Consider the following 26373-nt stretch of genomic DNA (forward strand, 5'->3'; position numbering starts at 1 on the left):
GCGTGTTGCAAATTACGTGTGCCAACCACGTGTGTTTGTCATCTGAGCCTTCAAGAGTCATTCAAGGACCGTTAAAAGGGCCTGCTTTCACATGTCATCCACACACTAATAATAACAACCTAAATACAGTCCTTTGCAAAAAAAAAAAAATCTCGAGTCACCACTCATTTTTTAATATTTCGCTTCCAAGGAGGGAGACTTTCTCAAAAACCTTTTAAAGTGGTGTTGCGTAATAGTTTCCTGGGCTTTCTGAAAATCATAGCATGGTGTGCTGTGTTGCCTTAAAATAACCTGAGGAAATTGGAAGTTTTTGAAAAGTATCCTAAAAAGTATCCTAAAGTCATGTCCTATCATGCACTTCCTTTTGGAAAACATCTGATTGATCAACGTCTTCGCTTTTCAGCATGACAATGATTCCGATAACACTGCCTGTGCAGTAAAAACATACAATGAAACACTATCAGTCGCGGACTGGCATCGCCTGGACCTCAGCATTACCGAAAAAATGTGGGATCATGTTGACAGAAAACAAAAGAAAGGGCAGCCAGCATTCAAAGAAGAGCTTTAAATACTCTTCAAATAGCCTGAATAACTATTCCTTAACACTACTTTACAACTTAAAAAAATTAAAAGAAAACCTCGGGGTGTGTTGAAAATGCTCACATGAAGTGTATTTTTGCCTCACATACTGTATTTCTACATATGTTTGCAACTTACAATGAATCGCTACACCTACAATACCAGTCAAAATTCTGGACACACCTTCTCATTTTTCTTTATTTTTACTACTTTCTACATTGTATATACACACTGAAGACATCAAATATATGGAATTATGTAGCAAAACAAAAATGCTAAAAACTCTAAATATGTTTTATATTTTAGATTCCTCAAAGTTGCCACCACTTGCTTTGTTGACCACCTTCTCTCAATGAGCTTCATGATGTAGTCACCTGAAATGGTTTTCACTTCACAGGTGTGCCTTGACAGGGTTCATTTGTGGAATTTCTTGCCTTCTTAATGGGGTTGGGACCATCAGTTGTATTGTGCAGAAGTCAGGTTGGTACACAGCTGACAGCCCTTATTTGACAACTGGTTCACACCGTGAAGCATGGAGGAGGAGGTGTGATGGTGTGGGGGTGCTTTGCTGATGACACTTTTGGGGATTTATTCAAAACTGAAGGAACACTGGACCAGCATGGCTGCCACAGCATCCTGAAGCGACATGTCATCCCATCCCATCCTATTTGCTTTTAGTTGGACCATCATTTATTTTTCAACAGGACAATGACCCCAAACAAACCTCAAGGCTGTAAGGGCTATTTGACCAACAAGGAGAGTGATGGAGTGCTGCACCAGATGGCATGGCCTCCACAGTCACCTGACTTAAACCCAGGCGAGATGGTTTGGGATGAGATGGACCGCAGAATGAAGCCAAAAGGGCCAACAAGTGCTCAGCATCTCTGGGAACATTTCAAGTGACTACCTCATGAAGCTCATCGAGAGAATGCCAAGAGTGTGCAAAGCAGTAATCAAAGCAAAGGGTGGCTGTTTTGAAGAATCATGACGAAACATATAAAAATGTTTTGAGCTATTTCACACTTTTTTGTTTATTACATAATTGCTTGTGTGTTCATTAACAGTTTCGATGGCTTCAGTGAGAATCTACAATGTAAACAGTCGTGAGAATAAAGAAAAAACATTGAGAATGTGTCCAAACCTTTGACTGGTAGTGTATTTTTTATGTTCCTATAGGGGTGTCTATAGCTACAGTGGGGCAAAAAAGTATTTAGTCAGCCACCGATTGTGCAAGTTCCCCCACTTAAAATGATGACAGAGGTCAGTAATTTGCACCAGAGGTACACTTCAACTGTGAGAGACAGAATGTGAAAAAAAAATCCATGAATCCACATGGTAGGATTTGTAAAGAATTTATTCGTAAATCAGGGTGGAAAATAAGTATTTGGTCACCTCAAACAAGGAAAATCTCTGGCTCTCACAGACCTGTAATGTCTTCTGTAAGAAGCTTTTCTGTCCCCCACTCGTTACCTGTATGAATGGCACCTGTTTGAACTCATCATCTGTATAAAAGACACCTGTCCACAGCCTCAAACAGTCAGACCAAAGAGCTTTCGAAGGACACCAGGAAAAGTATTGTAGACCTGCACCAGACTGGGAAGAGTGAATCTACAATAGGCAAGCAGCTTGGTGTGAAAAAATCAACTGTGGGAGCAATCATCAGAAAATGGAAGACATACAAGACCACTGATAATCTCCCTCGATCTGGGGCTCCACGCAAGATCTCATCCCGTGGGGTCAAAATGATCATGAGAACGGTGAGCAAAGATCCCAGAACCACACGGGGGGACCTGGTGAATGACCTGCAGAGAGCTGGGACCAAAGTAACAAAGGTCACCATCAGTAACACACTACAACGGCAGGGAATCAAATCCCGCAGTGCCAGACGTGTTCCGCTGCTGAAGCCAGTGCATGTCCAGGCCCGTCTGAAGTTTGCCAGAGAGCACATGGATGATACAGCAGAGGATTGGGAGAATGTCATGTGGTCAGATGAAACCAAAGTAGAACTTTTTGGTATAAACTCAACTCGTCGTGTTTGGAGGAAGAAGAATACTGAGTTGCATCCCAAGAACACCATACCTACTGTGAAGCATGGGGGTGGAAACATCATGCTATGGGGCTGTTTTTCTGCCAAGGGGACAGGACGACTGATCCGTGTTAAGGACAGAATGAATGGGGCCATGTATCGTGAGATTTTGAGCCAAAACCTCCTTCCATCAGTGAGAACTTTGAAGATGAAACGAGGCTGGGTCTTCCAACATGACAATGATCCAAAACACACCGCCCGGGCAACAAAGGAGTGGCTCCGTAAGAAGCATTTGAAAGTCCTGGAGTGGCCTAGCCAGTCTCCAGACCTCAACCCCATAGAAAATCTGTGGTGGGAGTTGAAAGTCCGTGTTGCTCGGCGACAGCCCCAAAACATCACTGCTCTCGAGAAGATCTGCATGGAGGAATGGGCCAAAATACCAGCTACTGTGTGTGCAAACCTGGTAAAGACCTATAGTAAACGTTTGACCTCTGTTATTGCCAACAAATGTTACAAAGTATTGAGTTGTATTTTTGTTATTGACCAAATACTTATTTTCCACCCTGATTTACGAATAAATTCTTTACAAATCCTACCATGTGGATTCATGGATTTTTTTTTCACATTCTGTCTCTCACAGTTGAAGTGTACCTCTGGTGCAAATTACTGACCTCTGTCATCATTTTAGGTGGGGGAACTTGCACAATTGGTGGCTGACTAAATACTTTTTTGCCCCACTGTATATATATAGATATTTATTTATTTATTTAATGATTGAGTCTAAATCATATTGTATTAAGATACACACAGCATTGCTGACTTTGAATGCAATCTTCAAAAATTGTGATATATTTTATTTAATTTTGGGACTAATTCCACATTTCCATTTAGAAAAACAAAACAATGAATAAACCCTTTTTACTTGTTTTTAATTTTCAATGTAACCTTAAAAGCACAAGCAAGTAAAATGTTATTAACTCAGTTACTTTTTTATGTTTTGTTGGATGCTTTTTTTTTTGTCTTTTTCAAAAAAACAACAGCTTGAATGCCCAGTGGTTTTATTTCAATTAAAAAGAAGCACTTTATAAATTAGCAATTTTAGTATGCGTATCCTTGCTCAGTGTCCAACATTTCAGGATTATAAACAGGAATCTGTCACAAAATTCTTTCTGCATGCGGAATGAGTATTTTATTTGTAACCAGTTTATAAAAATAAAATACAAAATAATTTGAAAACAAAAAGAAACAAAACACTGTACAAGGCATTGATATGATACAAATAATAGAATTAACATAAATAATTACAGGTATATACAATGCAAAACTCCCGCTTGTTACATTCTTTCCTTGAGACTGTACAGTTACATTTCAAAACAACGACATACATTACAACACAAAAATATCAACCATTGAAAAAATCCCAACAACTCAAGTGAAAATGACAGATGGGCAAATTAGCAAAAGTCACAATAAATAATTTCTGTCAAGTATTTATAAGCAATTCAATATCATGACATGAGAAGTGTACAAGTGCACACCAAAGCTTTTATTAGTTTCCATCTCACCTTTCAAAATAAAACAAAACAGCTGGCTTTATTCTGTTGGTCTGTGGCTTTGTGTAACCACAAAAAACCCCCAACAAGCTACTATAAATATGACACTTTCTAATAGCGAGCCACTGTTAAAAGTGACAAAGAAAAATCTCATCTGGAAGGTAACACTAATCCTACGACTACACACCACTTGTGAGATAATAATATTAAAACCCATGATAAGAAATCTGATTATCTTTTAAAATCAGCAGCACACTGTTTAGTGTCTGTCCTTCCCTTTCATTGAAGCCCGTTAGGATATATGTCATATTTGTACGATAATGATATTATTTAAATACTACTTTCAATATTTTACAGGTATATATTAAAAGTCTGCACAACAGCGTTCTGAACTTCGAAGCCTTGAAAGAGGGGGAATTCAAAGACTGCTCGCTGGCGATGTATAAATTGCACAGCCATTTGAAAGCATACAGCTATCACACTGCAAACACACCTTGAATACGGCACCCTGAAATTCTCCAATTTCAACCAGTCGATCAGTAAATGGTCCACACATTCTCACAGTGGAGCGCTCCGGCTCTGACACAGAAGTCTTTCAGCACTGATTTCAGTGGCGAGGGTTTGCATGGTAGCACATGCCATTTATAGACCGTGAGATAATAGAGAGAGAGAGAGAGAAAGGCTTGGCTTGGCCTAATACTGGAATGATCTCCAACACAGACAAGGCTCAGTCATCCCTCGCTATGCACAGAGGGGCAGAGAAGAGACATTAAGGCGGCTGACTGACTGAACGATGTCTGCCTTCAGGATGAGTCATCATAGCTGCTCTGTGAGGCTAGCGTAGGTACCTGCGAAATCTACATGAGTCAGACGAAACAGCATTGTTTAATATCGACAGAAATAAGACGTTCTCATCTCAACTCAAACTGCAAAGTATATCAAAATATTTGGCGATGTGGTTTGTGACTGTGACTACCATCAGGCTTCAGCTCGTGAGTACAATGCAAGACTGTAAAATGCAGGAAAGTCTGTTCTCCTTTTATTTTTGCATGTCACTACAATTATATGCAATGATAGAATCATCCCAGGTCGGTGCAGAAAACTAACATCAGGTAAGAAAGCAAGTTTTTAATATGAGCCAGAGAAGATTTAGAGATTCACCTAACAGGAAATGGCCAATGTGGTAAATGCTATATAATGATGAGTGTTATGCGGCTTTTTACTCAGTAGTCGATTTGGGGGGTTTTCTCTGTTGAGCATGCAAAGAGAAGCACTGGAAGGAAGCTGAAGTTATTTTACAGTATCTTACAAGCAGAGGAGTGGGAATAGGTTGTGGAGGAGAGCTTCAGTGAGGAATCCTGACTAAAAACTGAACACAAACAACACTCTGGCTTCTTTACCTTGTGCACAGAACGTATACTGTATGTCGTTATATAAAAGACATTCTCCGGTGCGGGAGAAACGGGAACGGAAAAAAAAACATTCTCGCACGTGGAGGCATGGAGCATCGTTTTGGTGTGAGAAATATGTACATATGGCCTCCGTTTTCAATAACATTTGACAAAATTCTTTTTTTTGAGGTCTGAAATTCACATTTGTTCAGAGTTTTATCTCAAACACTGGCCTGGTATGTAGACAGGACAGCTAATATTTCCTGTTACAAATAATAGCTACTTTGTCCTTAAGTAAACTGCTGCTCAAATTATGTTTGATTAACAAACATTTGTGTTGCTACCTTTTCTACATAAATGAATGAAAAGGGTTGTCTTATAACCGCTGGCACAAGTCTGTTTTTTGGCTCTTGGTTTTTTTGTTGTTTTTATCTTCCTCCGCTAATTACAAACACACCAAAGTGAATCTTCAAGCTGCCCGAAGTGCCAAGGCACGCGCTACGACGAACATCAGTGCACCTTGAGTCGTTTAAACTTACTACTGCTACTAAAACATCACAAGTCTAACCTCTAATTCCTTCATTCCAGTGTGACATTTCAGATTCCCTCTCAGCAACACAGTAGGCACAAAAAGGTGTGAGTCCTCACATGCTTTACATGACTGATTGTATAAAGGGTCGCTTTGAGCGATCCCCTCATTTTAAAAACGAATGCACGTGACACAAAAACCACACTTTAACGATCGCACGCGAGAGGATAGGAGTCGTAAGCATTGCTAAGCATCAAAATAAATATCTCAATAAATACACAAATTCTGCCTATTATGCATTCACATTTATCAGAAAGAAAACGTTATACCCTGCCTGATCTGAGTTAGGCCCTCCGGCCAATAATTAAAGTCGCAAATCCCATCAGTATGATTCAAATGCATTAGTGCTGGGGATAAATAAGTTCTAATATATTGCGGTGCAGGACAAATCAAAGTTCAATAATCCGGAGACTTTTATATATGTGCCCACTGGTCCAACTAACTTCTGATTTATGTGTTACAGCGCTGCATGAACGGTTTAAACTACAGCATTGATTGTAAAAATGAAAAGAAGACCCTGACACAACATTGCCTGTTTGGTAAATTATCATAAAGGACGCACTCCACCAATTCAAGTTCAGTCTGCTAGTCATGCATCGTCATTCAGCTTGTGAACAAGTATTTAATGTCCTCAGAGTTTTGGGAAAGGCAGCATTTTTGGGGGTTGGACTAAAATTTCTGGATATCCCGGCTTGTGCCACAAAGATTAATAAAAGTCTTTTTTTAAAATATGTTTTCCAGGAGTCCGGCAGCCTTAGTGCAAAACTACAATCACTGGGGTGGTATTTAAAAGCTGGACACATACTGAATGACAAAGCCTATGCAAAAAACAGAAGGAGCGAAGAGAACACTGACAAACTGTGAGAGGAGTAAAGTTCAGACTATTTTACTGATTATACAGGAAGACTCACTGGCTGATGTCTGTCCTATTACAACTTCTCTGCTATAGCAACTCAACCTGGTGGGGTCTATCTACTTAGTTTGCTGGAGCACTTGCTCTCTTTGCTGCAGCCTTTTCCTCTAGACAGGTGGAACGGGCTGGTGCGCGCCTGCCGACTACAGCATGTATCCTGGTGGTGGTGGTAGAAGCGGCGGGGAGGCGGCGAGCCGGAGAAGCTAGGGGGTGAGCGGCTGCGGCCAAAGCAGCCCCCTCCTCCGCCGCCACGGTGCTCGTGGCGAGAGGGCGAGGAGCTGACCGAGCGCTGCAGGGAGGAGGAACTGCGGGGGGAGGCGCTCGAGCTGCGGTGGTGGTGCGGAGAGCTCGTCAGGCTGCAGATGCCCATCCTGGAGCCCCCGTGCTGGGCAGAGGAGCGGTGGTGAAGGGGGGAGCCACGGGAGCCATGCATTAGCTGAGCAATACACGTCAGCAGTTCTGAGTCACTGGTGCTGCCAGCTCGGATGCGGTAACGTCTAAGCCTGAGTGAAACATGAAAAACAGCGAGTGATATTTTACAGCAAAGCTCAAATGGAGATAAATCAAGTTTCTTGGCATAAATTATTAAATTAAATAAATAAAAGAGAAAATATCTTTATAGTATCTTAATGAAAGTAAAAGATGCAAGGCAACAACTTACCTGCCCTCCACTGTGGGGCGACACGGTGGTTTTCCAGGAGGTGGACGTGGCATGAATTGAGCAGCCAGTTGCTCAGCAGAAGAAGCTGCCTGAACGGGACGAGGGATCCTGCTCTTGCGGGACAGCGGGCTAGAGGAGGAGGAGAGAGACGGAGCGTCGTCTCCCTGGCGGTCAGAACGGGAGCCCATAAGAGAGTCCTCATCCTGAGAGCGGTCAGAGGTGGAGGACAGTGGATCTCTAGTGAGGGAGGCTACCATTGGGCCACGCCTATCAGAGAGGGATGGCGAGGCAGTGGGTGAGGGGACCTGGCCTTGGTGGCTGGCTTTCTTCTGTAAGAGCTTTTCCTTGGCGGATCCTGGTGGAGGGAGCTCCAGGAGGGCCGAGGGCTCCAGCACAGGGATTCGACTTTGCCTGCGGCTAGGGTCTTTACGGGGGGCAGCCAGCGGGGTGGAGGAGGCTGGGCTAGTGATCTGTTCTGGGGTCAGGTTGACTTCTCTAGGGTCTTCCCCCTTCAACTGAGGCTCTGTGACACAGGGAGTGGGGATAGAGTCATTCTCATTGTCTTTAAGCTTGAGGAAAGTTCCAATACTTAAATCCCTTTGGTTGTTAACAGGAGGGGAAAGACGGCCATTGGCAAACAAGGGGCTGCGAGGAGAGCGATGGGAAGATGCCGAGCATGGAGGAGGCGAGCACGGTGAACGAGGGCAGCGCGGGGAAGACATGCGGCTTGGCACAGGGCTTTGAGCTTTGGTGCGGCTGTCTCCATTAACCAGCATCTCAGCCAGGGGGTCTACTGGTGACCCTGGATGGGAGGCCACATGGTCCTGCGGGGAGCTGATGTCCACTGTACGCTCCTGAACCTGTTGAGCTTCTGCTTCAGCTTCGCCATGCCTCTCCAGCAGGAGACACTGTGGAGCACTGTCTGAACCTGACTGGGAGGAAAGCCCAGAAGGACGCTGAGCCGTTAACTGGAGTGGGGAGGGAAGAGGTGGAGACATGGGAGGGAAGAGAAAAAGACACAGGTATTATTTAAGAAAAAGAAAAGACTAAAAAAATGGCAGTAATATTCTAAATTGTCAAAGGTCTGTTGCTGATAGACTACAACATGGCGAGTTGTGCTGTAGATCTGCAGCAAGAGCCTGTTGCAGATGTGTGAACACTGAACAATTTTACAAAATGTGGTAATAAATGGTGATTAGTTTGGCAACAGCATGCAATACCATAGCTACCATTATCAGACCGAAACACACAAGTGCTATGGCAGTGTCAGTCAAGCTGTGAGTACTAAACCAGCAAGTAGGACAGGAAACGTTCACGCAACTTCGCAGGGGGCTTCAGCGAAGAGAGGGTGAGGAACAAATACAGGGAGAGAGAGAGAAAGAGAAAGATAGAGAGGACAAAGACGATCTGAAACAAAAGAGACCATGCAACCTGTAGTCATGACTCGACATTCCAAACACACATGCCACAATCAGACAAACACACAAACCCTATCCAGATCACAAGAACACATGTCCAGACACAAGGACACATCTGACCCATGCTCTGTCTGGCCTGCACAATGCCCCTTATGGTTTCTGGAGAGAGCTGCCTGACAGCAACACAATAAGCAAGCCAAATGAAGAAAAGAAGCCAAAACCAGCAACTTAAATGAAAACAAAAAAAGAACAAAAATGTTGACAGCGGGTGTAATGCTACTGATGTAGAGGGAGCTGAATGGAGGTCTCTTTTTACAGGACTGTGATGGGCTCATCACCTGCTGAAGCTGGGCACGGGTGATGCGAATGACTGAGGGAAACTTGGTGTTGGCAGCACCCGCAGGGATGGCTGGCAATTTCCTGCGACTGGGTGAGCAGGTGCTGGGGGTGGGGTTTGGTGGCAGAGGTAGGGAGGCGTGGTAGGAGGAGGAAGAGGAGGGGCGTTCTTGCGGCTGCTGGTCGGCGGACTGGCTGCGCCTCAGGGCCGGCAGCTGACGTTGGTGCAGTGGGTCCGACAAGGTGGTCAGGAGGGTGTGAGGACTGGGAGAGCGCAGAGGGATGGGGCTGGATGTCCGGACCGCAATCTCCTCGGGCAGAGATGGAGGAGAGGTAGGGAGCTAAGAGATGGGAGGGAAAGAAGTGGGAGGTGGAGAGAGGAGGGGTTGTGAGATTTGTGAGGGACTGAGGAAGTATAGTGGAAGTACTGTGAGGTGGGACAAGCAGGCTGCGCTAGCGGGGAGCAGGATGCAGAGCTTTAAGTGATGAAGGGATCAATTAAAGAAGTTCTAAAATTTTTGCATACACTGATGAAGAAAGATGGAGACCAGTCAGGGAGTTTTTGTTATGGCAGTTTATGTTTGCAATCTGGATATAGAAGTTCGGACTGCAGAGGAAGTCAGGGGATAGACAGCAGGTCTGTTCTCTTACATGTTAAAATCAGTCAAAGTTAAGCTCAGAGACAGAGCAGCAATATGGAAATGGAAGATATAGACTACTGGGATGTTATGAATAGGTAAGTAGCAAGAAAGTAGTTTAAGGTAAGCAAATCAAAACATATTTTGGAAATAAAAAGTTTGATTTGAGAAGCAAAAAAGGAAAAAAGCAACCACTTAACCCAAATGCCTGCAAATAAATAATTAGATTGATTACAAATTAAAGTAAATCAAAGCCATAAGACCTCTTTCTCCCATGCTGTGATCTGATAAAAAGCTCTGAGTTGTGTCACAACTATCTTTTTCTAACAAATACACACAAGTGAAGAAGCGAGCAGACATAAAGCAGTAACATTTAGCTTCAAACCACAGCAAGATGCAGCTGGTGACACTCTGTTGAATGATATTAGCATTTACGTTCTATACCTAGAACTCTGACTCTGTGCAGCTTTTTAACCTTGTAAAATGCTGACTATAGTCAGGATTATGTATGCCATGTTATGATATGGTATTCAAATGAAAGTGCTTACCTGTGTGAGGACTCCTTCAGCCAGAGCTTCAGCCGGGCTGGTTGGAGTGATTGGGGGCAAGGGCCCTGCAGGGCCCACACTAAGCTCCAACTTGTCCATTTTTACACTTCCTTTGGAAGAGGCCGTGCTTTCTTGTTTGGCTTTCCCCGATCTAGGGCTCTGGCTGCCCTTTTCCCATCCAGGATCCTGTCCATCTGGTTGTAGCACCTCTGGCTCCTCATCCTCCTCCGAAGGGCTGGTGGTAGCCTTGACTCCTGGGGACCCGCTGGGTCGCTCCACCATTACCCACTCCCTTGAGTCAAAGTCCTGCCTCCCAGAGCTCAAATTGAGGGCCACAAATCCCCCACTGCTGGCTGCCCCCTCTCCCTGCTCTAACGATCCAGGGGAAGCTGGCTTAGGAGAACCACCACCGGATAGGAACTCTTCATCATAGTGCCAAACCCTATCAGGACGCTCCCCGGCAATTACAGTTTGAGCCTGAGTTACTGGGATGATAGCAGCTCTGTCAGATTCCTTCTCCTGTTGTTGAGTGCCTAGCTGCTGCTTTGCTGAACTGAACATATACAAGACAAATGCAAACAATCAACCTTCTGGTCTACCTAAAGGTGAATTTAGATAAGAAAGTAAGTATTACCGTGCAGTACAAGTATTGGTTGCTTAGTAGACTTACCAGGCATCCACGAAGCGCTCTGGGCTGGGCTTGGACTCCAGGCCAAACCTCCTCTCCAGCTCGAAGCTGTGGATGTTGCGGAGCTTCCTGAGCAGAGGGCCATCACGGTCTGAAGCCACCACCTCAGAGTGCAGTTTGACAGGGGAACCCAGGCTTGGACCAGCATAGGGGCTCTGGTGCCCTTGGTTGCCCTGGTTGTTGCAGTGTTCCTCCTCCGCTGCCGTCTGTGGGAGACAGTGTTTTTTTGTTTTGTTTTTTAAAAAGTAACTTAAATGCCAAAGAAGCAGGTGAAGTTCATTTCTTATATTTTCTTTGAATTCCCTGTGGCTTTTACCTTCCAGACAGCTGTCCTGATGCGGTTACGGTTGCGATCCAGCTCCTCCCAGACGTCAGTCTCCTGGTTCCGGTGCGGGTGGAGGGGAGAGCCCGGCAGACGCTCTGGAGCAGGGTTGTTCTCCACGTCGCTGAGCTGCTCATCCTGCAGAACCTCATCTGTATTTTCTCTCAGCAGATCGCCAGGGATCAGGGACGCATTTGCCATACTGTAACAAGAAAAGGTGCACACACTTTCAATGTCTCTGAAGATATTAAAAAAAATAAATAAATAAATAAATAAATAAATAAATATATATATATATATATATATATATATATATATATATATATATATATATATATATATATATATATATATATATATATATATATATATATATATATATATATATATATATATATATATATTTTTTTTTTTTTTTTTTTTTTTTTTTTAAATGGACCCAAGAGAAATTTCAGCCATACATGAAGTTACTGAAAATAGACACCATAAAACATGTTCTGTACTTATACATGTATATATTTCAAACATACCCCATGTGTGCTGGAGTGAGGCGAGTGTGATGTTGAGGTGTCGTGGTACTGGCACTAATCGTCAGCGTGCCATCAGTAGTGGTCCGCTCCCAGTCATAGGGGTCATTTTCCACAACATTGTAGGTTTTCATACTATTGTCAAACACTGACATCAACAGCTGCAACAACACAAAAATATATAATCATCAATTCATCATGATAGAAGCAGAAAATATACATGCACTCCAAAACCTGAGCGATTTGCTCAGGTTATGATACAGGAAAACCTTCCCTCTTTATTGAATGTAAATCATACCTGGTAGTCAGGTTTGGTAAAGTAGTCAAGGCTGGAGATGTGATCCAAGAACACACCAAACTCTGCCGGTAGATGTTTGAGCATCAGACGATGATCATAAGTCTCTTTCAGCTTTCCCACATGTTCCTAAAATACACAAACACACATCAATTATATGTCATCATTTGGAGCCACCAGGACAGAGCTCATTTTTTTCAGTGCCCTCACTTTATCCTTGATCTTCCTCCACGGCAACTGACCGACCAAGAACTCCACCAACATGTAGAAGAGAGACCACAGGTCATCGTGACGTCCCATCTCCTGCAGAATGAAAACAACTCTGAGTTAACAGGATTGGATAATGTTTGACTGTCAAAAAAGAAAAGAAGAGGAAGACGCATGCAGGACAGCATCACAGATGAAACAAAACCTCTATCACATACTTGGCAGATACTGACCTTATTCTTGTGCGCATTGACAGATGCATATCGCACTGTTCCCCTAAACCCTGCGACTGGACGGGGCTGACAAATAAAGACAGGCATAGTCATTAAATGGTGATGCTGATGATATCTAACTTGTTTATGGTTAGTTTCAAACAAGATTTTTAGACATAAACTTTTAATTTGCTTCCTGTTACAAACAGAGATTTGGAGAACAAGATAAGAATTGGTTTGAATTTCAATACTCTACACGAAACTACAAAAGTATCTGTCTTTATAGCTGCAAAACATGCATTATATTCAAAAGTTACTTGTTAACTTTGTCTCCATTGTGGATTTACAACAGACCAAAACAATAAGCTACACAAAAACTCAGTAAACAGAGCAGAACCTTTATCAGTGGAAAGGTCCATGTTTTTAAATGTGCAAGTTAAAATAGAGCTAAAATAGGACTTTCATATAGTTCCACTCCTCAGTTTAAAAGCTAGATGTCACTAAATCCTACATACTGCTCCTTCAGATTCAGTATATAAGCCATAACAGAGAATGCACTTACAGGTCGGACCTCCTGGCAAGAGTTGGTGAACTGGCGAGCTAAACCAAAGTCCAGCATGTAGCAGGTACGACAGGTGCTGGGGAAGCGACCCATGGCAAAATTGGACTGTAGCAGAAACAGGAAGTTGAAAAAGAGTGAAATCTATGTGCAATAAAATGTCATTTCTATTTACAGTATATCCATATATGAATAAGAAATGTCTTCCAGTAAGGGAATATAATTTAAGACAGCACCTCAGATGATAAACAATATTTACATTTTGTTAGTTTTAGGAATCTAGCCAACACTGACGCTGAGCCGACTTACTGCAAGCAAAAAGCAAACTACTGAATCAGCAGCAATGTTAGCAGCCAGTTACAAAAAAATGATGTCAGTGGCAGAGTCCAATGCTGACAATAGAAATAAAAATATGACTATATTTATATTACTTATCTGCCTTGAATATACTGTAGGGACATATGTGCAATCAAAGAATGTCCTGCACCCAACTCCCTGCTACACACCGGTTTGATGTCACGATGCAGGAAGCCAACAGAGTGGATGCTCTCTATAGCTTCCAGGATCTGGCGCCCCAGACGGAGGGTGGTGCTGATGCTGAATGTTCCTCGAGGCATACTTCTCCTCAAATCGGCCAGGTTTCGACCCTAAAGGGCCACGCAAGCGAGTTATTAGTATAGAGGCAGTTGTCTGATAAATCTCCCCATTGCACCTGGCTTTTAATGAACAACAAGTCAATCAATCAAATCATCCATCCATCCATCCAACCATCCATCCATCCATCCATCCATCCATCGTGCTCTAAACAAAGTGAACAGTGTTTGAAACATGATGAAACAAAAGAACAAAGTATTTAAAGATACATACAAATCAAAGGCTTTACTGTTTGAAATGTTTGGCCTGGGCGATAGACAGATGTGTTCAGCGGGCAGGAAACAAGCCAAAAGTGAGGTACAACATGAACTGAGCTGCACACAACAGTTTAAACACATGGTGTGGTCGGGAGCCAGTGCGGTGCAGTAAAATTTGACATTCCTGTGGGAATGGTTGCACAAATTACAACCAGATCACACGTTCATAACACCCCAAGGCCAACTACTATCCAATTCAAGTAGGATGCATTTATAATTTCTGATCATGTCTTGGGTAACACAGCCTCATGTGGTCGATGGAAAACGAATCTTATACCTGCAATTCACAGCATGTGATGCAGTCTATCAATAGCCTGCAGCTTGAGTTTGCTTCTGCCTGATATTCTGCAAAATGCTACATGCATTTAAAGTGGAAATAGTTACTGTTCTTTTGGCCATATTTGTTGGTTTTTTTGGTTTTTTTGTATATACTGTAGGTTAGCTGCTGAATTATTTACATGCAGCAGTATTTTTTAGAAATTTCTAAAATGTTTATTTGCTTTGGTTTCATGTAACCATCTTCTATATAACAGTAACTTTGAGTAAGAGCTCACCATGATTTCTCCAAGTCAACAGCCCAAAGTCCAATCAAGGCCAGGGTAAATAATCAAAATGGTCAAACATTGCACATATTGACTGAATGGTGGCTATGACCACAAGACACAGTTACAGCATGACTGGAAATACGCTAAACAGAAGCAAGCTAGTGATCAAAGCAGAATAGGTGCTATGAGGATGTTTATTAGCTCAATTATAAGTTTTTTTTCTTATTAATTTAGTTTTCCCTTTGTTTGTGTTGTTATTCTTGCTCTTTGCATGGTTGTGCTTTTTTTTTTTTTAATTTCCCAAATAATCACTGAGTAAAATGTCTAAAAGTCCACTCAAATAAATTCTAGAGCTTTAACTTAGCTTGACTCTGTGATTTTAAAATGCTTTGGACAGCCAGTAATCCAATTCCCACATTTTTTACATTTCCAAATATATGAAACACAGAAAGGCAAAAAATCTTTATTGCACAAACTGAAATTAGCAAATGTTTGACACTTGCTTGGTGAGTGATTTAGTTGACTCTTAAAGAAGCTTCATTTAGAGTCTTTTTAGAGACGAGTCTTTTCCCTTGGGACTAACCTGAAGCTCCATCACCACGTAGTTAAAACGGTCATTACGGCCGCATCCCACAAAGCGACACACGTGGTCTTTACCTAAGAGAAAAAGGACAAGAGAGTTTCAGGATCCTTCCTCTCACCTTACACGTGCTGTATTATTTGAGGGCTGGTTGTATGAATCATAATGATGTGTGTGCCCATACTTAGTCGCCCTACCGTATCCAATGTCCGTGCCCTCTCATCAGCAGCTTCACTGTATTATTTCCCTGCTGATTTATGGGATATAGCACATGACACCAGGTCTAGACATGTGTGCATGGATGCCTTGAGCATTTGTGTGTGTGTTTATGCATGGGAAGGACATTGCTGCACCGGCAGGTTGGCTGCAGCCACACCCCAAAGCCCTTCAGCTAGCAGCGTCTACATGCATAGTTAGTGACAAGACCTTCGTGCTAAAAATGCTACTATTTAGATCATTTGTTATTACAAAATTGTTATTTAAGGGTAAAAATACATCAAAGTTGAAAGTGGGTTATATTTGACTCCATTATGCTTTATATATCTGCTGGTTGATATTTACTCTCTACAGCTGGGCGGGTCAGCAATGGTTGGGGGGCTGGAATTGAGCCCATCTCAAATTATATGCTGGTTCCCTCAGGAAGCAACAGGACCACGATGCTCCAGGCCAAAGCCATTAGACAGCAAACATGATCCCAGCCCATTGATTTTCTTCTTGGGAGGGGGGAGGTAAAAAAGCATTGTGGGTAAAAGGGAGAAGGAAGGACCTTTTTTCTTTTATAAAAGAAAGAGAAATGGAAGTAACACAGTCCCCCTAAAGGATCTAACTTTATGTTAACCCTGGGAGTGTCCAAGCACAGACAACCGTACACTTGCTGTGTTGTTTCTGTTAAAAAGCAGGACCACCACAGATGTTTTTTCCACAGCATGGACTGAGGCAAATTGTGCTGAACCCTGGGCCAAACTGTTTTCAGATCTATATCTATTCTCAGAGGGAGAGTTTATTCTACCCTGCTCTGATGCTAACAAGTGATACCAGCATTTTCTCCTAGGAGGAGATTTTTGGAAGGAAGGATAGACATTGTGAATGCTTTTTCTTCTCTTAAACATTTGCTGGATGATAACAATAAATACTCTGCACGTGTGAGACGATGGGCCAGTACCAATAAGTGACATCAGTGAATCCATTTGCACTCACCCTGGAGCTTCTTGAGCACCGCGACCTCCATCTTCAGCACCTGTTTGGGCTGCTGGGCCGACTCCACCTTCAGTGCCACGCTGACCCGCGTCATCAGGTCCGTCGCCTCGTAGATCTCCCCAAACCCACCACCCCCGATCTTCTTCACCTGGAGTAAAGATGATGGCACATATGATATATAAAAATACTACTTCTACAGAGTAAAAGTAAGAGGTGAAGATCATTTCAGGCTTCACAGAGTTTATGACAATTAGGTGTTTTGTCAACTAGAAGAATACTACAATGGCACATGAGCCCACAAACTGTATGCAAAAGACAGATGTAGCCTTTGGGTCTGTAAAGGGCCTTAAACCTGTGCTTTTTCTGATGGTGAGCAGGGGGTTATTCCACTTTAAAACCAACCTCCTTGCGATTTAATAGTATTTATTATCCTTTCTGTGGCGTGATATAACTGCGATTTGGTTTGATCCTTAGTTGGAGATTTTTTGTTCTTATTTGAATGTATAGAATTGAATTAATTGAATTGAATAGTTTTTTCTTTAAAAAAAACGATTCTGATTAAAACTGCTGGCAAATGGGAAATTTCTTTCCTGGTTAACCAGCAGGAATTTATATGACTCAGTTTATAGTTCACCTATACTTGTGCATAGCATCGTCCTTATTTCATTCTTTTAGCTGCTTCTCAACTACCAGTAGTATTCAAGCTCATCTTGTATCTCAACTACTACAGCTTTAATTTCCCCTAAGCTCTGATGTGCCCTTCACTGTCCTCCATGCTCGCACAGAGTTTTCTGTCGCACTTGGAGCTAAAGTTGTGGGATTAGCTGCAGCATTCTTATGTAACTCCTTAGATGACAGGAAGTGGAGCCAGTTAGGAACAACAGCCTCACATGGAGCCCAGGCTGGCACAGCAGTGAGAGACATGGGCCTTTGGGGAGCACTGCTGCTGCTGCCTATAGCACAATGCACTGCCACAAATAGCTATACAGGCTATTTTTGGATCACCCGTACTGCAGCAGCAGAACCTGGACAGAGAGACATGACCCCAAACTGTCGAAAACACAGGTGAGACACTTAAAAAGAAAGCGGTGGTGCTCATAGGCAGGGGAAGCATTGTTTGAGGAACAAAGAAATCCTGTTTGTGGAACAGAGGGTGACCTCGGGACAGGCAGTGATGGGGCTGCACAAACACGCTGCCTATTGTAGCTGGAAAACACGGCGCTTACCACTTTCCATCGTTCCTTAACCAGGGAGAGCACGCTCAAGATGTCAGTTTGCTCTGCTCCCCCACTCATCCCGTCAGCAAATCTAGGGACGCTGCCCTCACTGCTTCCCCCACGACCAGCAGCCTCACACTGGGCAGAGCATTTGGGATCTGATGAAGAACCCTACGGAAGTCCAAGAGAGAAACAAAGCAGTCAGAAGCGGAAGGAGGAAATCAGCTGTAATCTGTTTACATTTGACCAAGCTGCACTTTAGCATCTCAGGCTAACATCCAGCGGGTTTTACGGCATTAAAAACACTACAGAAAGCATGCATGCCGCTCAGTTGAGAGACCGACCGTTGCCTCAATAGCTGAAGCTTTCTGATACGTGACCATTGCAGCAGCTGCCACACCTGCTGCCAGCAGCTGTCCTTCTAGACAAGCTCACCCAACAAACTCACAGGCAAAACTATTACATTACAAAGAGGTTTCATCATCTTAGTATCATTTTCCCTCTTCTGTGTATGAAAGCCAAGCAGCAGATCTTATGAGTGTATTATCAGATGTAATGAGTCTGTTTAATTTCCTTAATTTAAATCGACTCAGTAGTGAACTGATTAAAAACAAACCACACAAAAATTCACATTTTTATAAATAACTGAATTTACACAAAGCACCAACTATTCTTAGAAATTACATATTCATTCATTTCATTGTGTAAGACAGTTTTAAGTTTATTTTTAATTCCACACACAAATGAAATATGGATATCTGCAGTCGTTATTTCTATTCTGTTCATTTATATCACGAGAAATTGAATGATTAAAAAAAACAAAATCAAGTGACAAACCAAAAATGTGTAGGTTGAAGCTACAGCTTACATAATACCTACGCCTGATACAAAAGAAAGAAAAATTGGCATCAACTGGGAAATTGAATGAAGATAAAAGAAAGAAAAGATGGACGATTCATGTCAAATCCAGCTGTAGATAAACTCTTTTCACATTTATCACAATACTGAATCATTCTGTAATAATTCTAACTTACAGTTCATATTAAATAAAGTTAGTTGTGTCAGTATTACTACATATACACGGTAATCATTTGTTAATAAAACATTTTTGGACTAGATGTCTAAAAAGCACCATGCTGGAGGATAAACACCTTCCAGAGGAGCCAAATTGAAGGCTTCTAATGCATTAATAGAAAAATTATTAATAAACTTAATAATAATTTATAGAATCTCTATAAAATACAACCTGTTAAAAAGTGTTACCAATCATTTAATTAGGCTGACATGATGTGGCCAAACTCCTTTAACACACATCAACTTTAAAATGGAATTTCCTTTTGAAAAACCGAGTCCATGTTCCTGCATTATACAACATCCGTGTCGCAGATAAACATTCCTCCGGAGAGCACTCGCTAGATACTTCCTTTAGTCCGCCTTCAAACACTCGCTTACAGCAAGCCCGACTTTGATTCATCATTCTGTACACGGCGCCCGAGCATCTACGGTTACGCAACGAGCCTTCAAAACACTATTTGGTTACAGGGCATGATCCCGGCATCAAGGAGGGAATCAATCCCATCATGCAGCATGCTAGTGAGGCTGGGAAGAGGGAGAAGTGTGGTTAGAGTAGATAACAGTGAAGTGATGAGCATGAAATGTGACCCAAGGTTAAGGCTCAGGAGTAAGGTGGTCTTTGTTGAAGCTACACAGATCCAACGACACAACTGGACCAAACAAATCCCTTTTAATGACTCGCAATTACTGTAATGGACTTACATTACACTAACACTACAGTCTATTTTAAAATGTTTACCTTCACGGGACAAAAGGGGCTTGATTATGACCCCAGCTGCATATTTATATATGCTTCCTACTATGAATGTGTCTACATCTCCTACAGCTTTTCAGTTTTTTTGTTTTACATGAATTGGTGTAGCGAGGATAATAATAAGCTAATTTATGCTTTATTTATAGGCGGTTAAACATATCAAACATGTAACAAATGGCATGCATAGAGCTCAACAAAATACACGACAAACCAAATATCTTCATAATGGAAAAACTTAACTGAAATCAAGACACGTGCGATAATTCGAAATCAACAATCACTTACTAAATGTCGTAAAAACAGCGCAGTGTAAAAAATATCAGATGACATTAAAGTGGTTGTGCGTTTTGGCCAGTGCAGCACAATGAAGCGGCTTTGAGTGATCAGACTTGTGACAATGCAAGGTTGGAAATTTGTGTGCGGTCATTTATAACACTGCATATATTCAGTATATATGCTCTGATTTAGTTTAAAATGCCACTAATCTCTACATTGTACTGTTTTGCGATGAACTAGGATGTAGCACAGTTTTACTGCTGAAGAAGCCTTGAGGCTAACCCTAACCCTAATCCTTACCTTTTATTGTGTAAAAATGACTGAAAACCATATTTAATGATACTAAAACATTTTAGATTGTCGAACTATACTAGAGTATGCTCTACAGGAGTGCCACTCATTCTGTTGTCAGCAGGCTTGGATTAACAGAGATCACGGTCACCATTTCACATGCTAGAATTTTCCAATTACTATACCAAACACAGCAGAGTGAGTGCTGACATTCATTCACCATTAGTTCTTTTAAGCATTGGGTCATTCACTCTTCTTCTTTCAGCTGCTCCCTTGGGGGCTCGCCACAGTGAATCTTCTGCCTCCATCTCACCCATGATCCCTAACATCCTCTTCCGTCACACCTACCCTCTGCGTGTCCTCTGTCACTACATCCATGAAGCTGCTCTGTGATGTTTCTCTTTTACACCTCCCTTGCACCTGCGTCAACATCCTTTGCCCAGAATATCTGCTATCCCTCCTCTGCACATGTCAGCCTTGCCTCTCTAACTTTATCTACAAACTGTTCAACCTGAGCTCTCCCTCTCATGTACTCATTTCTAATCTTGTTCATTTTGGTCACTCCCATTTAAAATCTTAGCATTTTCAGTTCTGACAGCTCCAGCTTGGCTTCCTGTCTTTTTGGTAGTGTCACCAACTCCAAACCATACGTCATAGCAGGTCTCACTACCATCTTGTAAACCTTTCCTTTTCACATCCTACTGTCACAAATTGCCTCTGACTCTCCAACCCACTCCACGCTGCCTTGCACTCTCTTCTTCATTCTCCATTGCTTTGAAAGATTGACCCCAGGTATTTAAAATCAACCACCTTCATTACCTCCGCTCCCCCCAGCTTCACTGTTACACCTGTCTCTCTCTAACTCCTCTTCTCTCCTGAGCATACCTCCTGAATCTTTTATCTTGCTTTGGTTCAAGAGAATCAAAAGTAAATCAAAAGAGGAAATATTTTTAATTCACACCGGCTAAACTTCTATAAAAGTATTTTTCTTGGTAAATTAGCGATGAACACAGGAAGTCTTTGAGCCAACTGTAAATTCTCAACGTTGAGCTAATTGCTGCTTATGCAAAATCACAGAGCATGCCATCAAACGTGCTGCACAAAAATGCTCATATCCTCAAGGGATGGGCAACTTTCTCTGTGATTGAATAACTAGTGCTCTGAGTGAGAACTTCAAGGTCATCCCATGTTCCTGTGCTTTCCTTCAGGATGTTTTTTCCTCAGGGTCACACCTGGGTATCACATATAAGAGGCTGTAGCAGATAATTTGCTTACAATTAGTCAGAAGTTGGAGGTTGTTATTTCATGCAAATAGGGTGTGGGGAAAGAAAGTTTTAAATAGTGGCTTCATCTGAGGCCATCTTTGACCCACAAACACACCAGCATTCATTCAAACATAAGCTTGTACACATATTGCACAAATCAACACACCTGCACAAGCCAGCCCGGCTGCCTCACGCTGTGACTAATCTAACGCCTTACAGAGGGGGCACGGTTCCGCTCCTCCTCCTCCTCCATACCAGACACCGCCAATGACGAGAGAGAAAACAACAAGCCCACCAGAAGCAGCTTTTGGACCCCAAAATTAAAAGCCGCGTATGACAGCCAGCTCCTGCCTCATAATGCATCCCGCTTCCTGACCCCAGCATCTCCATGGCGACGATGGTGCAGTGCCATTTTCATTTGCTGACTGCAGCTGGTCATCGCCTCTGCCCTTTAGGTCTGCTGGAAGCTGCAAGTTTACAGCTACAAAAAGCATCATGAAATGTCAATGAGTGATTCTGCCGCAGAGTAGCTCTCCTTGAGAGTGAATATGAATGTGATTTGATGGTGAATATTCACAAAAACAACAACAACAACAAATCAGACCTGACCCTGAAAGCTTGCTATGCATACATGCGTATAAGCCTGGATCCAATGAGAATATCTTCTGCCTAATCCAAGAGTGGCCTGGTTCAGTGGTAGGACGGAGAGACTGCTGCTGGATGAAAATTAATCTCTGGACTGACTTCTCTCCAGAACGATGGGTTCTATCAAGAGGAGACTGGGAAGCTGGGAAGGATGGGACCAGAAAGTGTGTTTATATAGGGAATCAAAGATGCATTCACGTAAAGAGCTACACTTGCCTCCAGTGCATCTTTTTGATCATTGTTAGTGCATACCACAGTGACCAAGCAAATACAGAGAGGCCTTCTGTATCGTATTCAACGGGATGTGTCGATAACAAGCTACAGCCGAGTCCCAGCAAAGGTGTCACGCCGCCCTGCAAAATTAAACCCCTTCTCTTGCCTGCATTGACTGACCCCGGCTTTGCTGTGGAGAGCTGTTGCATAGCGATTTGGTTGCCACAGCAGATTTACTCAGGCGCGTCCACGCACACTGGCCACCCGCAGGCCACGCAAGCCCATCCTGCCTGACTTTAAGCGCTGACAACATGCAGGTTAACAAACCGAACGCATGTACGCAGCTGCCGCCGACAAACATGGGGGTGTTAAGAGTGGTGGAAAAAAAGAGGAGGCACTAAATCATCTGGATCCTTACCTCGGGTCTGAGCTGCCAGCCCTTGTTCCAAAGAAGAGCCGGGTGTGGTTACGAAAAATCCTTTTGGTTTGGGGGCGGCGGGGACGACAACGAGCGGAATCCCATAGCGAGCGAAGCGTCCATAGGCGGAGGTGGTGGTGGAGTTGTCGGTGACTGGAAATAAAATAAAAGAGCGAATGGAGGAGCGAAGGAAATATGTCTGAGTGTGATCGTCCGTTTTCTCCTTCTGCCTGTCACCTCAGCATCTTTATCTGTCGCTGCGGATCCGTGACGTGACAACTCTGATGATCAGCAGCCTTCCTGCGCGCGCGGCCCCGATTCGGCCCCTCGCAACAGCACGGCCACGCGCGCGAGGGGGCCCTCTTTAAAGCTCGTCTCCGCGGTTTAGCGTTGCGCGCACGCGCAGTACGCAGTCACCGCGTCTGCGTTTGTTTTCCCAGCCCAAAGCGTATGCGGAGTGTCATCGTATATGGACGTACAAAGGAGATATGAGAAAATGATGTTAGAGGATAATATGAAGGATACAATCGGTTTGGTTTGGAACGCGGCCACAAAAGACGGTTTTTTATCAATAACACTAGGGGGCGGCATTAAGCAAAAGACGCCATTGCTATACAAACAACAAGACTCAGTGATGAAAAGTGTATTTTACAATACAAAACATACGATACACGGTTTTTATTTAAGTGGAACAGAAAAAAGTGCGACAGCAAAGATATTGTCAAAAAATGTTGCATTTACATGTAGTGATTACGTGATTTTCTTGTAGTTCAATCTAAAGAAAGGAAAGATGATATAGTAAAACAATTGTAATGGAGTTGGGGTAAATAAGTTACCTCAAAACTCTGCTTTCGGTCATGTGAAATAGAAAGTTTAAACAGGACTGCATAGAGTTCTGTGAAAAGCCAAGTGCACACAAAATACTTCTAATTAAAGAGGGCAAGTAATAGCAAGGTGTTGCTAATCAAATGATCATCAGCAAGTGTGAGCATCTCTATAAAAGCAGAGGTTGTGGCATTTTGCTGGTCCGCAGGACTCAGATGTGTGTTATTACAATGCTACACAGTGTGATATAGGGGAAATTGCAAAAAATCCATCTTCTCTAGTCTCTTCTCTCTAAGTAGCACAGCTTGGGAATGCAAAATTGCATTTAAACAAACCACACGAATTCTGGAACAATGTCCTTTAGAAAGATGAGGCCAAAGTGGACATGTGCGGCCATAAATCACAAAACCAAACACAGCATATCAACACATCATACTAACTATGAAGCACAGCCGTGAAAGCATTATGATATGGGTTTGGTTTTCAGCCACAGGACCTGGGCACCAAGACCCTAAGGCCACCTACAAATCTAAAACTGAACAGCTGGAAAAGAATCAAGGTGTTGCAATTTTCCAGTCAAAGGGCATTCTTCAACTTGATTTAAATGCTTTAGTGGATCTTAAAAGAGCTAAAGATAAACAAGGGCCTATAAACCTCAATGAACTGAGACAACATTTTAAAGAAAAAGTGGGCCAAAACTCATCTGCATCAATGGGAGAGACTGATGAAGTTATACAGAAGTCATGGCACAGACATAACACATATAAATAATGAAAATTTAATGTCAGCAAAGTACTGCAGTAGAGTTAGATTTACATCACAGTTTCTAAATCCTTACTTTTACACATATATATTGCATATGAAAATAATAACATACTAAAAATGAAAATACTAAAAATACAACCCTAAGAAAATGTGGTTTGTAAAAAGACTATCCCATTTTATCTGCATAAAAATAAAATATCCAGTGAAAAGATATGCAAGATTACTGTAATATAGCTCCATCTGCAGAAAAAACTGCAAGATTGCAATACAGTTATTTCTGTTTGATTCTATCTAGCACGCTCTGTGCACACTGTGCACCCTATTTTCCCTGCACCACTACGGTGCATTGGTGTGGAACAATTGTTATACAGTGTATATTCAGCACAGCTGAAGGTTTAATTTGTTTGGAAACCGAGTCTTATTAATTTCCTGTTTTGCACAGCTTTGATTCAATTACATTTGAGATTAGTCATTGGCATCATGCAATGCACTGTAACTGAACAGCAGTTTTACTAGGTTTATTCCAATGATTACTTTGACTTACTTTCTTTTAATGTGTACTCTCATTCATTTTATTTTTGTTATTTATTCTCTCTTTTCTGTCAGGGGATCAAAGAATTCTCAGTATTTTTTAAAGCCTTTAAGCTCTTTGTCACACTATTTTTGAGAATTTAGCCCGCACAAAAGTGCTGTGGAACATCAGATAAACATCAGCCACAGCCATAAGTATCCTCCTATTTGCAGATATCTGGGTCAACATACGATTGCAGGACATTTTCTGTCCCAGCCATAATTTGAAAATAATGAATTCATAAATACTAAGGTATGCATTTGCTGTGTAAATACACCATTCCTGAGACAAAACGTAAACCTACTGTTGGTTTGAAAAACATTATTTAAAAATACAAAATGGCCTTTGAGAACCTCTGAGAAGATCTCATTTAGAAATATCAAACCATTTACTATCAGCATATTTTTTTTAAAAGGAAACCATTCACAACATATATGCATCTCAGTTACCAAAACCTATTTAGCCTGGAGGAGGAAGAGACGAAAACAGGGAGACAACCTGACAAAGAAGAAGTGACATGGTTGAGTCATGTGCTAGCACCATGGGTTGACCAAAGGTCAGTCCTCTTTGACGTATTTTGACTGAGTGTGTCACTCTAACTGCAAACCCATTGCCCATGTTATCAAAAGAAGACAAACTCATTTCAGAGTTTCTGTCCTTTTATTTACATAAATACATCCTTGACTTTCACAGATCATTAAATTCCACAGATAATATCTTTTTCTGATAAAACACTAATACTAGTGCTGATTTGCAACCCTGCTATCATATAACATTAACATAAGAAATGCATATTAAAAAAATACAAAATATTATTATATTAACAACAGTTTTGTGGTCCCGAGTATTTATTTGTCGCAAATATGTCATAATCTACAAATAAAAGGATATATCCATTCAGGCGAGTCATTTTTTGCAACCCTGATACTCTAACTTAAACCCAGTTGCCATGTCACGATTGATAAAATGATCAGAAATGTTTTATTACCTCACAAGGGTTTGATCTATTGCCTTTGTAACATTCTGAATTATTATATAATGGGTGTATCTGAGCAAAGATGTGGAAAATAAATACTGAAAAATGCTTTAAAAAAATTGTATCTTTGATGCTCGAGCTGGATTTTTTTTTTTACAAAATCCCGCCCCACAGAAAAAGACAGAAAAAAATATAAAGTGAAGGGTTCTTTCCTTTTTTCTATCTTTAAAATAAATGTATTCATCTATTCATCTGTCTATTTATTCATTTATTCATCTTTCAAATATCAGCCAGTTCCTGTCAAGCGTTTGCAGTTCCGTATATCAAATGGCATAGTTAAAAACTGTGCGAAAGCTTTAATTATTTCCTTTTTTAAAAATGGTTTTGG

The 26373-nt window shown here is 42.0% G+C and overlaps 1 protein-coding gene across 3 annotated transcripts; it reads right to left on the reverse strand.

Moving 5' to 3' along the window:
- Positions 1–3646: 3646 nt before the first annotated feature.
- Positions 3647–23176, reverse strand: ttbk2a (tau tubulin kinase 2a). Of its 3 annotated transcripts, none has more exons than XM_085441086.1 (16): positions 22849–23176; positions 17922–18083; positions 16696–16843; positions 15502–15575; positions 13969–14109; positions 13466–13570; positions 12925–12990; positions 12695–12787; positions 12488–12613; positions 12193–12350; positions 11657–11864; positions 11323–11546; positions 10653–11205; positions 9469–9807; positions 7713–8680; positions 3647–7554 (listed from the first exon to the last, which is right to left on the reverse strand). In XM_085441086.1, the coding sequence occupies exons 2-16, from the start codon at positions 17988–17990 to the stop codon at positions 7107–7109; spliced, it is 3720 nt and encodes a 1239-aa protein (XP_085297212.1). In that variant the 5' UTR covers positions 17991–18083; positions 22849–23176; the 3' UTR covers positions 3647–7106. The 3 variants fall into 3 exon arrangements, with proteins under 3 accessions (XP_085297212.1, XP_085297213.1, XP_085297214.1); XM_085441087.1 differs by lacking the exon at positions 22849–23176 and adding an exon at positions 21739–22027; XM_085441088.1 differs by lacking the exon at positions 9469–9807.
- Positions 23177–26373: the final 3197 nt, after the last annotated feature.

The sequence above is a fragment of the Copadichromis virginalis genome, linkage group LG19 (genome assembly GCF_057382275.1).
Source record: "Copadichromis virginalis isolate Kocher_CV1m ecotype Utaka linkage group LG19, C_Virginalis_male_GT1.1, whole genome shotgun sequence".
In the NCBI taxonomy this organism is placed as follows: Eukaryota; Metazoa; Chordata; class Actinopteri; order Cichliformes; family Cichlidae; genus Copadichromis; species Copadichromis virginalis.

What these genes read in the sequence shown, in the direction of transcription:
- ttbk2a (XM_085441086.1), bottom strand. Translation starts at nt 17,990, where the DNA reads ATGAGTGGGGGAGCAGAGCAAACTGACATCTTGAGCGTGCTCTCCCTG. An exon ending in ACGTGGTGATGGAGCTTCAG is followed by an intron (nt 14,110 to 15,501) that starts GTTAGTCCCAAG and finishes GTGGCCCTTTAG; the next exon opens with GGTCGAAACCTGGCCGATTT. An exon ending in TGCATCGTGACATCAAACCG is followed by an intron (nt 13,571 to 13,968) that starts GTGTGTAGCAGG and finishes TTTCTGCTACAG; the next exon opens with TCCAATTTTGCCATGGGTCG.